At 42.6% G+C, this 15,134-nt stretch overlaps 1 protein-coding gene across 1 annotated transcript; it reads left to right on the top strand.

The window, feature by feature from the left end:
* The first annotated feature begins 4,214 nt into the window (after window positions 1-4,214).
* On the top strand, window positions 4,215-14,320 carry LOC131707040 (protein C10-like). Its single transcript, XM_059009092.1, has 3 exons — window positions 4,215-4,843; window positions 10,591-10,767; window positions 14,017-14,320. The coding sequence occupies exons 1-3, from the start codon at window positions 4,792-4,794 to the stop codon at window positions 14,154-14,156; spliced, it is 369 nt and encodes a 122-aa protein (XP_058865075.1). The 5' UTR covers window positions 4,215-4,791; the 3' UTR covers window positions 14,157-14,320.
* The last annotated feature ends 814 nt before the right edge of the window (window positions 14,321-15,134 follow it).

Below are 15,134 nucleotides of genomic sequence, written 5' to 3' on the forward strand. Positions count from 1 at the left end.
GTTGCCATGACGCTTTTTTGGGCAGAATCATTTTTACACATAGTGGGTGTGTTTAGTGAGTGAGCCGCTCAGAAAGCGCACTGAGCTGAATTTAAATGAGTTAACACTGCTCCACGAGAGCGACGAGCGACTTTTAAAAATGAAAAGAATAATAAATAATGATTTGCTTGTTTGTGTTTCTGAGGTGATGGTAGATAAAATGGCCCGTGTGAAGTTACTGTCCCCTGCTGGACCTCGCTGAGTTCGGCGCTCTGTTTGGACTGAACCTCATATCTGGCTGTGTTTAATACCGGCAATACCGACGTTAATAATGAGAATTATGAATAATATTAATACTACAAGCCTAATAATAATACATTAATAACTATAAAACAGCTCTACATTTTAAAAAAAATGAAATTAAATGATACAAATTTGAAAACAACAATTTTTACCATCTTATTTAGCCAATTTAATACATAACTTCATAAATCGAAACCAATTCATCATTCTTGACAAACGTGTTTGTCAATCCTGCGTGTGATCTCGTTTCCTGCCGGTGTCCGCTCCCTCTGATCCCTGATGAGAAATGCTCAGGAGCGGCTCTGAGCGGCTCAGCGGGAGCGGAACCGAGCGAGTCGTGAAGCTGATTCTTTACTGAGCCGCGCACTTACTTAACAAATCCACTACTTCTGATCATTGCAGCTTTTGGCGAGAAAAAAAAAAAGAGAACGTTTCCTTCAACGGCTTTACATCGTGAGGCTGGTCGCTACTTCAGTGCGTAATTCGGCTGGTCAGAAGTATTCAGTTTTGTTATGTTAGCCTCCGTGGCTCCGTACACAGTGGTGACCAGTGCGGCTCTTGACTTTAATAAGCGGGGAGGCTGAGCAACAAAACCTGCTTATATATATATACCCACTATATATAGTGAATGATGCGATTAAACCAGCGTTGCATGTTTCAAAAGGCGAACAAACAAGAGCTGTGGACGTCAGCAGCGGTGCTGGTTGCCATGGAGACCGCACCTGCGGTTCTGGTGATGGGGAATTCTCCGTCTGTATCTGATGCGCCGAATCTAATGTGAAATACAAAAGGGAGACGTTTCAAACCCAGACCTGGTTGAGACTGCTGGGCTGCACTGGCACACTGAGATCATGACATCAGCTAGTCCGCAACTCGCACAGTTAGTACGGAGCTGCGTAGTTGCGTACTAGCTAATACGGTGCAATCTCTGGATCATCCCCAGCTGCGTCCAAACTTAGTACCGATTGCAACGAAAAAAGATGCGGAGCAAAGTTGGGGACTAGCTGATCCTCAGCTTTAGGACTGAGCTCAGGGTTAAGCTCTTTATTGTAGCGTGCTACCAAACAGGCCAATACGGTGCCCGTAAAAAATGATCATATATTGGTCACAAAATTGAAATTATGATCGGCAGATTGCTTGCCTTGCAGTCGGAGGTTGGAGCCGGGTTGTGGGGTTTATGTTACCCCACAGTGTGTATCGTAGTATTTATCATAGATAAGGGATAAGATAGGGGGTACCAAACAGTGTTTTGTTACATTGATATTTTCATAAAGGGGAGGGGCAAGTGTGACGTGTTTAAAGGGTACAATAAATGTCTTCCCTAGATCGCTTTAGAAGTGATTATTTATAATAGTTCTTCAGAATACCAGTCCTTCTCTTTCTTGTGTTTGTGGTCCGATCATAAGAGTGTCAAAATGCGTTACTGTCACACACCCTCTGACAGCTGCTAGAAGTATACCCAGGGCTGTTAATCCGGATCCTTGTGTTTCCTGTGAAAGTGAATGTGGGTGTGTGTGTGTGCGGTCAACAGCTCCAGCAACACCTGCTCTATTGCTGCTTCGGTGTGAACGGCTGTGCAGATGTGCCGCTGCTCCTCTTTATTTGGCATGGCAATGGGTTTAGAGATTTTAATATAAATTCATGTTGGGCTGCAATGGGTTTAGAGATCTTAATATAAGATTTATGTAGGACTGCAATGGGTTTAGAGATCTTAATATAAGATTCATGTAGGACTGCAATGGGTTTAGAGATCTTAATATAAGATTCATGTAGGGCTGCAATGGGTTTAGAGATCTTAATATAAGATTCATGTAGGGCTGCAATGGGTTTAGAGATCTTAATATAAGATTCATGTAGGGCTGCAATGGGTTTGGAGATCTTAATATAAGATTCATGTAGGGCTGCAATGGGTTTAGAGATCTTAATATAAGATTCATGTAGGGCTGCAATGAGTTTAGAGATCTTAATATAAGATTCATGCAGGGCTGCAATGGGTTTAGAGATCTTAATATAAGATTCATGTAGGGCTGCAATGGGTTTAGAGATCTTAATATAAGATTCATGTAGGGCTGCAGTGAGTTTAGAGATCTTAATATAAGATTCGTGTAGGGCTGCAGTGAGTTTAGAGATCTTAATATAAGATTCATGTAGGGCTGCAATGGGTTTAGAGATCTTAATATAAGATTCATGTAGGGCTGCAATGGGTTTTAGAGATCTTAATATAAGATTCATGTAGGGCTGCAATGAGTTTAGAGATCTTAATATAAGATTCATGTAGGGCTGCAATGAGTTTAGAGATCTTAATATAAGATTCATGTAGGGCTGCAATGGGTTTTAGAGATCTTAATATAAGATTCATGTAGGGCTGCAATGAGTTTAGAGATCTTAATATAAGATTCATGTAGGGCTGCAATGGGTTTTAGAGATCTTAATATAAGATTCATGTAGGGCTGCAATGGGTTTAGAGATCTTATGAACAGTACAGCTAACGGTGCTCTCGTGTAGATTGATCAAATCACCAACGCAGCGAGAAAAAACGCAGTGTTAACAAAACCTGCAGTGTGGGGTCAAAGGGGTGACCCCTCTTCCCCTGGATCACAGTAAACGGGTCATGCAAACAGCGAGAAGGCCTGGATAGTATTCACGCTGATTGTACTCGCCGCGCTCGCAGAGCTCTCTCATAGTGACTCAACATCTTTACAGGTCTCGCGTGATGTGTCGATGGGGCGCAGTGAGGCCACTTTATAAAGAGATACAGCTAGTTAAAACAATGAATGATTGCACAGCTGTTTTAAAAGACGCTTTTATCACCATTACATTACGCTTAGGTTTAATTAGAAACATCGGGAGATAACTGAGAATATACTGAGTCGTACTGGAATCGATTTATTTATTACCCATATGGAACGAAAATGCATTTTAAATATATTTCTAAAATATATATATAAATAATTTATTTCCAAGTTACAATATATATTAGGCTATATGTAAATATGTGTTTATGTAAAATATAGATGTCAATACATTTTAGGATTTTTCACACGTGCTCCAGTTAGTACGGTACGATATACATTTTCAGTCTAGAAATTGTTAGACTAACATAGGCTGGGACCAATTAAAAACTTTGACAAGCCGCTAATCGCACTTAACAAAACTGTATTTAACAGCGTTTTCTTTTCATGAGTAGAAGAAATAAGATACTTACAAAAAAACAAAACGCTATTAAATAGAGTTTTGTTAAGTGCGATGGCGGGTTGTGAAAGTCTGGGTCCCAGCCTCAGTCCTGTGCTTTAGTATCCTCTCAGCAGTTACGCTGTGTTTTGTTGCGTTGAGATCATGTTTAGGACGCAGCTGGTATTTAACTTGCGTACTAGTTTAGCACGGAGCTCCGTACTGGCCATGATGGGATCATCCCCAGTTAGTACGCTGCGTTCAGGTCGCTGCAATTCACCTGAAAAGGTCAAGCTTTATTTATAAAACACGTTTTTTTTAAAGGTTAAGGCAGGGCTATTTCTCAAACTCCTGAGTTCTCGCAAACTTTTAAAATGTATAAAATGTAATTTAAATTTGTGACTGAATTAGTGTTTGCTATTGACATTGTATCACATTTAGCAGAACAACCAAAGGGTTCATGAATGAAGCGCAGTATTTCATTTTTGTCCGTCACTTGCAGGTAACGTTTCCGCGCCCTTGTCCTTTGTTGTGTAACTATCATGCTGATGTCAAACACGTTTGTAAACTAAGTTTAAACGCTCTATAATTCACAAGAGCATTCCATTGGTTTGCATTGTTTTCCGCAGACCCTGCATATTATTATTCACAGCTACACCGCAGGGAAAATGGAGGTAGTGTCGTCCTCCGACCGCTGGGCGGCGGTGTGGAAATATATAACCGGGGTTTAAAACTGACTCCTAGATCCTTACCGTGTCTGTGGGAGGAGAGCAGAGGGGTGGGGAACTAGACTTTACCATTCTCGGGTATTTTAATTGACTTTAGAAATCTACTGACTTGGTTTGCTGCGGATTGACACAAGCTTAGTTTTAAACTAACCCACGACCCAGTTGTATTAAAGCATATTTTTTTTGAAGTATGTGATTCGATTTGTGTTAAGTTACCCTGCAATTAAAACAGTACTGTGCTCCCCGCCCATCCTGCACTGAACGCCAGCGCCGCGGTGCTGATCACACACAGCACTTACCGGAGACGCGTCGCGGTCCTGATCACACACAGCACTTACCGGAGACGCGTCGCGGTGCTGATCACACACAGCACTTACCGGAGGCGCGTCGCGGTGCTGATCACACACAGCACTTACCGGAGACGCGTCGCGGTGCTGATCACACACAGCACTTACCGGAGGCGCGTCGCGGTGCTGATCACACACAGCACTTACCGGAGACGCGTCGCGCAGCTCCTGTGTGTCACTCCACTGTGGATGAAATAAAGAGATCCGCCGAGTTGAAATAAACAGAACTGAAGAGTGACGTGCAGCTCCGGGTCCGAGAGAGCATGGCAGCGGCGCAGACTCAACAAGGACTGCTCACTGCGGAGCAGACCAAAGGTACGCGAGTGAAGCAGCAGCATTATCATTATGATTATTATTATTATGATGGTGATGTCGGGTGTCTTGTTTAGTGTCAGGGCAAAATGTTTGAAACCTTTGGAATGCAGTGTGTGCCTCAGTGTGTGTGCCTTAGTGTGTGTGTGTCTGTGTCTCAGTGTGTTTGTCTGTCAGTGTGTGTGTGTGTCTGTGTCTCAGTGTGTTTGTCTGTCAGTGTGTGTGTGTCTGTGTCTCAGTGTGTTTGTCTGTCAGTGTGTGTGTGTCTGTGTCTCAGTGTGTTTGTCTGTCAGTGTGTGTGTGTGTCTGTGTCTCAGTGTGTTTGTCTGTCAGTGTGTGTGTGTCTGTGTCTCAGTGTGTTTGTCTGTCAGTGTGTGTGTGTCTGTGTCTCAGTGTGTTTGTCTGTCAGTGTGTGTCTGTGTCAGTGTGTGTGTCTGTGTCTCAGTGTGTTTGTCTGTCAGTGTGTGTGCCTCAGTGTGTGTGTGTGTGTGTGTCTCAGTGTGTTTGTCTGTCAGTGTGTGTGTGTCTCAGTGTGTTTGTCTGTCAGTGTGTGTGTGTCTGTGTCAGTGTGTGTATGTGTCTGTCAGTGTGTGTGTGTCTGTGTCAGTGTGTGTATGTGTCTGTCAGTGTGTGTGTGTCTGTGTCTCAGTGTGTTTGTCTGTCAGTGTGTGTGTGTGTCTCAGTGTGTGTGTCTGTGTCTCAGTGTGTGTGTGTGTGACAGTCTGTCTGTGTCTCAGTGTGTGTGTGTGTGACAGTCTCTCTGTGTCTGTGTCTCAGCGTGTGTGAGAGAGAGAGTGCTTAACAAGGCGTCTCCGGCAGCATTGTAAAGTCCTTGTCTTTTCTGCCAGTGGTTTGAATACACAGAGTAAGGACCTGTAAGGAGGCTCCTTCACAGCCCAGCCTGTCTGTCACAGACGAGCCTCGATGATGTTTTAACTCGAGTGCTGTACACGGGAGAGCGTGGGGTTATCTGCAGACCCTTCCCAGGACACACTGCTGCATTTCACCCGAACAAGACATCGTTTTTTATTTAAGATTACAAAATATTGAAACAAGTGAAAAAATGAAAATTGTTAAATGTTTATTTAATGATAAAGAATTCTACCTTTTTTAGAAGATATTTTTTCAACAATGTAATTTTTTTAAATAAATTGTTAGCTTAGGTACCCTGGAGTAAACTAAAGAGCTTTTTTTTAATTATTATTTTTACAATTTAACATTAATTATTCAACCTATAGTTCTTGTACTCACAGTATAATAGTTCAGTGTTACACATGACCCTGTCCCCATCTCTGTGTCCTGGTATTTGGCCCTGTCCCCTCTCTCTGTGGTCCTGTCCTGTATTTATGATATTCGTGTCTCTCGTGGTCTGAATGGGTGATATTCGTGTCTCTGTGGTCTGTATTTATGGTATTCGTGTCTCTCGTGGTCTGAATGGATGATATTCGTGTCTCTGGTCTGTATGGATGATATTCGTGTCTCTCGTGGTCTGTATGGATGATATTCGTGTCTCTGTGGTCTGTATTTATGGTATTAGTGTCTCTCAGTGGTCTGTATTGATGATATTCGTGTCTCTGTGGTCTGTATGGATAATATTCGTGTCTCTGGTCTGTATGGATGATATTTGTGTCTCTGGTCTGTATGGATGATATTCGTGTCTCTCAGGGTCTGTATTGATGATATTCGTGTCTCTGGTCTGTATGGATGATATTCGTGTCTCTGTGGTCTGTATGGATGATATTCGTGTCTCTGGTCTGTATGGATGATATTCGTGTCTCTGGTCTGTATGGATGATATTCGTGTCTCTGTGGTCTGTATTGATGATATTCGTGTCTCTGGTCTGTATGGATGATATTCGTGTCTCGTGGTCTGTATGGATGATATTCGTGTCTCTGTGGTCTGTATGGATGATATTCGTGTCTCTGGTCTGTATGGATGATATTCGTGTCTCTGGTCTGTATGGATGATATTCGTGTCTGGTCTGTATGGATGATATTCGTGTCTCTGGTCTGTATTGATGATATTCGTGTCTCTGGTCTGTATGGATGACATTCGTGTCTCTGTGGTCTGTATGGATGATATTCGTGTCTCTGTGGTCTGTATTGATGATATTCGTGTCTCTGGTCTGTATTGATGATATTCGTGTCTCTGGTCTGTATGGATGATATTCGTGTCTCTGGTCTGTATGGATGATATTCGTGTCTCTGGTCTGTATGGATGATATTCGTGTCTCTGGTCTGTATGGATGATATTCGTGTCTCTGGTCTGTATGGATGATATTCGTGTCTCTGGTCTGTATGGATGATATTCGTGTCTCTGGTCTGTATTGATGATATTCGTGTCTCTGGTCTGTATGGATGATATTCGTGTCTCTGGTCTGTATGGATGATATTCGTGTCTCTGTGGTCTGTATTGATGATATTCGTGTCTCTCAGGGTCTGTATGGATGATATTCGTGTCTCTCGTGGTCTGTATGGATGATATTCGTGTCTCTGTGGTCTGTATTGATGATATTCGTGTCTCTGGTCTGTATGGATGATATTCGTGTCTCTGGTCTGTATGGATGATATTTGTGTCTCGTGGTCTGTATTGATGATATTCGTGTCTCTCTGGTCTGTATGGATGATATTTGTGTCTCTGGGGTCTGTATGGATGATATTCGTGTCTCTGGTCTGTATGGATGATATTCGTGTCTCTGGTCTGTATTGATGATATTCGTGTCTCTGGTCTGTATGGATGATATTCGTGTCTCGTGGTCTGTATTGATGATATTCGTGTCTCTCAGGGTCTGTATTGATGATATTCGTGTCTCTCGGGGTCTGTATTGATGATATTCGTGTATCTGGTCTGTATGGATGATATTCGTGTCTCTGGTCTGTATGGATGATATTCGTGTCTCTGGTCTGTATTGATGATATTCGTGTCTCTCGGGGTCTGTATGGATGATATTCGTGTCTCTCAGGGTCTGTATTGATGATATTCGTGTCTCTCGGGGTCTGTATTGATGATATTCGTGTCTCTGGTCTGTATGGATGATATTCGTGTCTCTGGTCTGTATTGATGATATTCGTGTCTCTCGGGGTCTGTATGGATGATATTCGTGTCTCTCAGGGTCTGTATTGATGATATTCGTGTCTCTCGGGGTCTGTATTGATGATATTCGTGTCTCTGGTCTGTATTGATGATATTCGTGTCTCTCGGGGTCTGTATGGATGATATTCGTGTCTCTCAGGGTCTGTATTGATGATATTCGTGTCTCTCAGGGTCTGTATTGATGATATTCGTGTCTCTCGGGGTCTGTATTGATGATATTCGTGTCTCTGGTCTGTATTGATGATATTCGTGTCTCTGGTCTGTATGGATGATATTCGTGTCTCTGGTCTGTATGGATGATATTTGTGTCTCTGGTCTGTATTGATGATATTCGTGTCTCTGGTCTGTATGGATGATATTCGTGTCTCTGGTCTGTATGGATGATATTTGTGTCTCGTGGTCTGTATTGATGATATTCGTGTCTCTCGTGGTCTGTATGGATGATATTCGTGTCTCGTGGTCTGTATTGATGATATTCGTGTCTCTCAGGGTCTGTATTGATGATATTCGTGTCTCTGGTCTGTATGGATGATATTCGTGTCTCTGTGGTCTGTATGGATGATATTCGTGTCTCTGGTCTGTATGGATGATATTCGTGTCTCTCGGGGTCTGTATTGATGATATTCGTGTCTCTGTGGTCTGTATGGATGATATTCGTGTCTCTGGTCTGTATGGATGATATTCGTGTCTCTGGTCTGTATTGATGATATTCGTGTCTCTGGTCTGTATGGATGATATTCGTGTCTCTGGTCTGTATTGATGATATTCGTGTCTCGTGGTCTGTATTGATGATATTCGTGTCTCTGTGGTCTGTATTGATGATATTCGTGTCTCTGGTCTATATGGATGATATTCGTGTCTCTGGTCTGTATGGATGATATTCGTGTCTCTGGTCTGTATGGATGATATTCGTGTCTCTGGTCTGTATGGATGATATTCGTGTCTCTGGTCTGTATGGATGATATTCGTGTCTCGTGGTCTGTATTGATGATATTCGTGTCTCTCAGGGTCTGTATTGATGATATTCGTGTCTCTCGTGGTCTGTATGGATGATATTCGTGTCTCTGGTCAGTATGGATGATATTTGTGTCTCGTGGTCTGTATGGATGATATTCGTGTCTCTGTGGTCTGTATTAATGATATTCGTGTCTCTCGGGGTCTGTATTGATGATATTCGTGTCTCTCGGGGTCTGTATGGATGATATTCGTGTCTTGTGGTCTGTATTGATGATATTCGTGTCTCTCAGGGTCTGTATTGATGATATTCGTGTCTCTCGGGGTCTGTATTGATGATATTCGTGTCTCTGTGGTCTGTATTGATGATATTCGTGTCTCTGGTCTATATGGATGATATTCGTGTCTCTGGTCTGTATGGATGATATTCGTGTCTCTGGTCTGTATGGATGATATTCGTGTCTCTGGTCTGTATGGATGATATTCGTGTCTCTGGTCTGTATGGATGATATTCGTGTCTCGTGGTCTGTATTGATGATATTCGTGTCTCTCAGGGTCTGTATTGATGATATTCGTGTCTCTCGTGGTCTGTATGGATGATATTCGTGTCTCTGGTCTGTATGGATGATATTTGTGTCTCGTGGTCTGTATTGATGATATTCGTGTCTCTCAGGGTCTGTATTGATGATATTCGTGTCTCTCGGGGTCTGTATTGATGATATTCGTGTCTCTGTGGTCTGTATGGATGATATTTGTGTCTCGTGGTCTGTATGGATGATATTCGTGTCTCTGGTCTGTATTGATGATATTCGTGTCTCTGTGGTCTGTATGGATGATATTCGTGTCTCTGGTCTGTATGGATGATATTCGTGTCTCTGGTCTGTATGGATGATATTCGTGTCTCTGGTCTGTATGGATGATATTCGTGTCTGGTCTGTATGGATGATATTCGTGTCTCTGGTCTGTATGGATGATATTCGTGTCTCTCATGGTCTGTATTGATGATATTTGTGTCTCTGGTCTGTATGGATGATATTCGTGTCTCTGGTCTGTATTGATGATATTCGTGTCTCGTGGTCTGTATGGATGATATTCGTGTCTCTGTGGTCTGTATGGATGATATTTGTGTCTCGTGGTCTGTATGGATGATATTCGTGTCTCTGGTCTGTATGGATGATATTCGTGTCTCTGGTCTGTATGGATGATATTCGTGTCTCTGGTCTGTATGGATGATATTCGTGTCTCTGGTCTGTATGGATGATATTCGTGTCTGGTCTGTATGGATGATATTCGTGTCTCTGGTCTGTATGGATGATATTCGTGTCTCTCATGGTCTGTATTGATGATATTTGTGTCTCTGGTCTGTATGGATGATATTCGTGTCTCTGGTCTGTATTGATGATATTCGTGTCTCGTGGTCTGTATGGATGATATTCGTGTCTCGTGGTCTGTATGGATGATATTCGTGTCTCGTGGTCTGTATGGATGATATTCGTGTCTCTGGTCTGTATGGATGATATTCGTGTCTCTGGTCTGTATGGATGATATTCGTGTCTCTGGTCTGTATGGATGATATTCGTGTCTCTGGTCTGTATGGATGATATTCGTGTCTCTGGTCTGTATGGATGATATTCGTGTCTCTGGTCTGTATGGATGATATTCGTGTCTCTGTGGTCTGTATTGATGATATTCGTGTCTCTCAGTGGTCCTGGCGGAGGTGCTCAAGGCGCTGGGCTCCCCTGACAGCGAGGCTCGCCTGCAGGAGGCTCGCGAGAGCGCCTGTAATGACATGGGGAAGATGCTGCAGTTCGTGTTGCCCGTGGCGACCCAGATCCAGCAGGAAGTCATCAAGTCGTACGGCTTCAGCAACGACGGCGAAGGTAGGCATCCCATAATGATCCAGCCCCTCTCAAACAGGGTCTCAGCGCAGCCCCCTGCTGGACACACTGCTCATTCCACTGTACTACATTTATAATGGGAGGGCACTCTGCGTCAAACAAGTCCAAACAGTAAGAAAATGCCCCTGTCAGGGTTAACCAGGTATTAAAGAATACAAATATGAATTTACAGACAGCATTCAATGCAGCTTCAATGAGTATTTACCTCAACCTGTAACTTTCATTACTGTGTGATCCCCAGGCCCTTCTCTCCTCTCTGTGTGTGTGTGTGTGTGTGTCTCTCTCTCTCTCTCTCTCTCTCTCTCTCTCTCTCTCTCTCTCTCTCTGTGTCTAAATCACTGGGACAGAGGTCTGCCAGTGTTTTTTTTTTTTAAAGACAATCAAAAATATCAGGGGGAAAGAATTATACTGGATTCAAAATAAACATATGAAGTGTCTAAAGGAAAAATTTATATTGGTGTGTTAATTTGAAGAAACTAAACCTCCTGTTCTAACACAGGTTTCGTTTCTTCCCCCTGCTCAGTTCATGTCTCGTGGACCGATCCATTTGAACTATAGGGAGGTCTCAAAAGTAGAGCTTGGTATTATTTTTATTGCATTATATTATTTCCATTTTTAATTAAAACATACTAATATTTTATATAAAACTTCTCATTCAACCATTAAATCAATCGGGTCACGTGCAACTTTTAAAATCATTTGTTCAATAGCATTGACGAGCCCTCCCCAGCTAGCTAAACGTGGTTAGTTCGGATCTTCACACAGTCTCTTGGTTAGTTTGTCACATAGCCTAACTATGGCGGCTGCTGTGAGTGAAAGTGAAAACTAACAAAGCAGTGACTCTTCATCTCGTTCTGCTGGAGATGAGCTGATCCCTAAGAAAGGAGCATCTTCAGTGGTTTGCTGTTTTTTCAGATTCAAATCAACAGATACTGAGCAGAGTAGCACCATTTGTAAAGTATGTTTGAAGGCTGAGGCAGCCCCTCCAATCTGTTTCATCTCCTGAAGCATCCTATTGATACAGTAAATGCAGCCTGAAAATCCTACTGAATCAGCTTCCAAAAAAGACGAAATACAAACCTCTGTCTCAGAATCGATTTCAAATGAGCCAAGCAGCAAACGATGGAAACAAATCACGGACGCAGTAACGTGTCCCACTGCGAAACTGGGGCTTGAGAGATGAGCAGCAAATCTGCATTTCTACAGACAAGAGATGAGACATCTCAGAGCTGCAGAACTGAATGTGTGGACACAGGCTTCACCTTGCGATCAGCATTTATATTAACAGCTTTTAAAATGATTCTTCCACGCTAATGTTTTATGCTAATAAGCGTGTTTTTGTATTATGTTTTGTAAACAATTTAAACAGAAGTTTGGGACTGCTTTTAAAAGTTCAATATTGTAAGCAGGTTAAACAAACTATATACGATAAAGAAAGCCACTGTTTTGCATACATTTTCTGCAGTAATATTAATTGAGTTGAAATTAAAAGCAGGAGGAAATTGCATCTGTGTTTATTATTTTTTTACTTCATGGGATCAAAGGAATCTCCGTGTCAGTTTATTTAAGCAGATTCACGAGCGGGTTGTCGTTTCATTTATATTTTTCTTGCACACTGCAGCGTTCTCATGCCTAGATTACAGCTTTATATTTTTGGTTTCTATCGCGTGGCATAAATTAATATTAAATAGATATTCAATTGCATATTAAATCAATGTTAAATTAATATTTAATAAATATGCAATAGCTGGTTTCTGTCGATTTGAAAATGCAATTGCATGTCACGTTTGTTTATTTTGTTACCCTTGAAAATATGTAATAATTTCCCATTGTTTGCATGTCCTTATTGAAAATACAGTTAATCTGACTTAAATATCAATGGAAAGTAACAAGGAATAATTGAATTTAAATTTAATATGCAGTTGCATATCTATTAAATAATTTAATATGCAGTTGCATATCTATTTAATATTTGCCATGCAATATAAAGCGTTTTTTATATAAATTATAGATTACATTTCTTTTAAAATAGAAAACAGCGTTAAAGGTGCCGTTGGCTTGTGGAAGAGGCTGGGGAGCACGTTCTCTGACAGCCAAGGCTGAGCTCAGTGTACCTCAGCACCAGCTGATAACAGAAAAACCTCCTCGCTGGGGAGCACAGCAGCAAATAGGTCAAAGGGTGCTGGAACAGGAAGAGGCTGTCGCACAAGTCCTAGCTTCAGATAGAAAGAGCAGACTCTTAGCACCTACAGGGCAGGACGCGGACGTGCTTGATTCATGGAGCTCGGCTCTGAGCTCATTGAGTTTTACAGACGCTCTGTCAGGTGATGGCTGTGTCAGTGTGTCCTACCTGAAACTTGTTTTGCATTTCATTTTGGCTGCTGAGGAAGATGAGACTGTCAAAGCCAAAGAAAGAATTTTGAATTCCTTCAATGAGAAATATTCTGACACCCAAGATCTGCTTGATATTTCATCTTCTATTGACCCAAGATGGGGTACGTGAGTGAGGACTGCATCATTCACAGCAGGAGCAGAGTCACGGGATGAATCTGGAGAGCAGGAAGAGGGCTTCGCTGGCACAGCCAGACACACTGGAACTGAATCCGCTGAAGGCGGAGGAGCAGCAAATAAAGGAGGGGCACCAGCTAAAAAAAACAAGAACACCTGGGGCAGCGTTTTCAAATCAAGCACGCCAGGAGCTACTGCTACCTCTGTAGTTTGTGAAACAGACAGAATATACCTGAAATCATACATACTTACACCCTTGGTTGACAGTGAATCAGATCCGTTGATCTGGTGGAAAGCTGAACAGATAAACTTACCTGGACTGAACAAACTTGCAAAGAGGTATCTGTGCATACCAGCAACACGTTCTCATCGGAGAGATTTCTCAGTACCTGTGCTAACATTGTTACTTGTAAACGTATAGAACTAAAACCTGATGCAGTCGACAGACTTGTGTTTTTGGCAAGAAACCTGTAAAAAGCAGGGCAGGGCTGTGTGAGTCAGGAGTAACTGGAGAAGGGACGGAGGCATTACTTCATTGAAAAAAAAGTAGGGGTTTTCAATTGTTCTGCAGGTTTGGGTTTTCGTCAGGGGTGTGTGTGTCTCTCTGTCGGTGAATCTGTGTGCATTTCTCTATCTCTCTGTGCGAGTCTGTGTGTGAGTGTCTCTCTTGCTCTCTCACTGCGTGTGTTACTGACAGACTTCTTTATTTGTGTTTGTTTTTAGGCGTCCTGAAATTTGCCCGGCTCGTGAAGGTGTATGAGACTCAGGACCCCGAGATTGCTGCCATGTCACTCAAACTGAAATCCCTGTTCCTGCCGCCCATGACACCCCCGCCCCTCGGGGGAGGAGTCCCGTCGTCCTAGGGACAGAGGGAGGAGTCCTCACAGCAGTCCCGTCTCCAGCGCGGTGCCTGTCTCCCCCTCCTGTCCTGTCGCTGTCGCTCCTCTCGCTCTCCGCAGCGGCCCTGACATTTCCTTTGTTTAAATTTCCTTTCATTGCTGTTTTATATTAAACTCACTGAATCTGTCTTGCTGTCTGTTTCCGAGGAATGTTTAAGAGAGTTCAGAGTGTTCTTGGAGGGGTCAAATTATAAAGTGGTTTTTTTTTTCATTTATTTTTATTTCTCCAGCCCATTTGAGGCTCCTGTACTCTCCACGCGCCAGTTTTGAAACACACACGCTGTCACAAACCAGTGCTGTGATCGACACACACGCTGTCACAAACCAGTGCTGTGATCGACACACACGATGTTACAAACCAGTGCTGTGATCGACACACACGCTGTCACAAACCAGTGCTGTGATCGACACACGCTGTCACAAACCAGTGCTGTGATCGACACACACGCTGTCACAAACCAGTGCTGTGATCGACACACACGCTGTCACAAACACGAGTCGAGTTGAGACACAGGGGTAAGAATCGAGTCTTTGACATGCCAAGCTCGAGTCCAGTCACAGAGTTTGCTCGAGTCAATTCAAGTCATTCTGACAGTTCGAGACAGTTTGATTTAATCAGATTCGTTTTACAGGAGATATACTAGTAACAAAAAAAAATAAATATTTCAATTACAGAATTGAGATGCACAGTAATATGGTCACACTTGCCCCACTGATGTTCACCATTCAAGGTCCACGGTTTCTGCCTCGTGTTTCGTCTCCATTTCAGTGACTTCACGATTCCTTTATAAGCAGGTTTTGTTATTGATCATACAGAGGCCCTTTTACCTGTGCTCAGTTGGGTTGGATGTACAGTAATGGAAACCACAAAACAAAAGAAAGCATTGAAGCATTTCTTTACAGTTTCACTGATGGCAGCCTGAGTGTTTCTCACCTTTCTCA

Source organism: Acipenser ruthenus, chromosome 38 (assembly GCF_902713425.1).
Source record: "Acipenser ruthenus chromosome 38, fAciRut3.2 maternal haplotype, whole genome shotgun sequence".
NCBI lineage: Eukaryota > Metazoa > Chordata > Actinopteri > Acipenseriformes > Acipenseridae > Acipenser > Acipenser ruthenus.

Bases quoted from the DNA above. Each gene is read 5' to 3' on its own strand.
- LOC131707040 (XM_059009092.1), top strand. From the start codon at position 4,792: ATGGCAGCGGCGCAGACTCAACAAGGACTGCTCACTGCGGAGCAGACC. The intron at 4,844-10,590 runs GTACGCGAGTGA...CGTGTCTCTCAG, and splicing joins CACTGCGGAGCAGACCAAAG to TGGTCCTGGCGGAGGTGCTC. The intron at 10,768-14,016 runs GTAGGCATCCCA...GTTTGTTTTTAG, and splicing joins CTTCAGCAACGACGGCGAAG to GCGTCCTGAAATTTGCCCGG.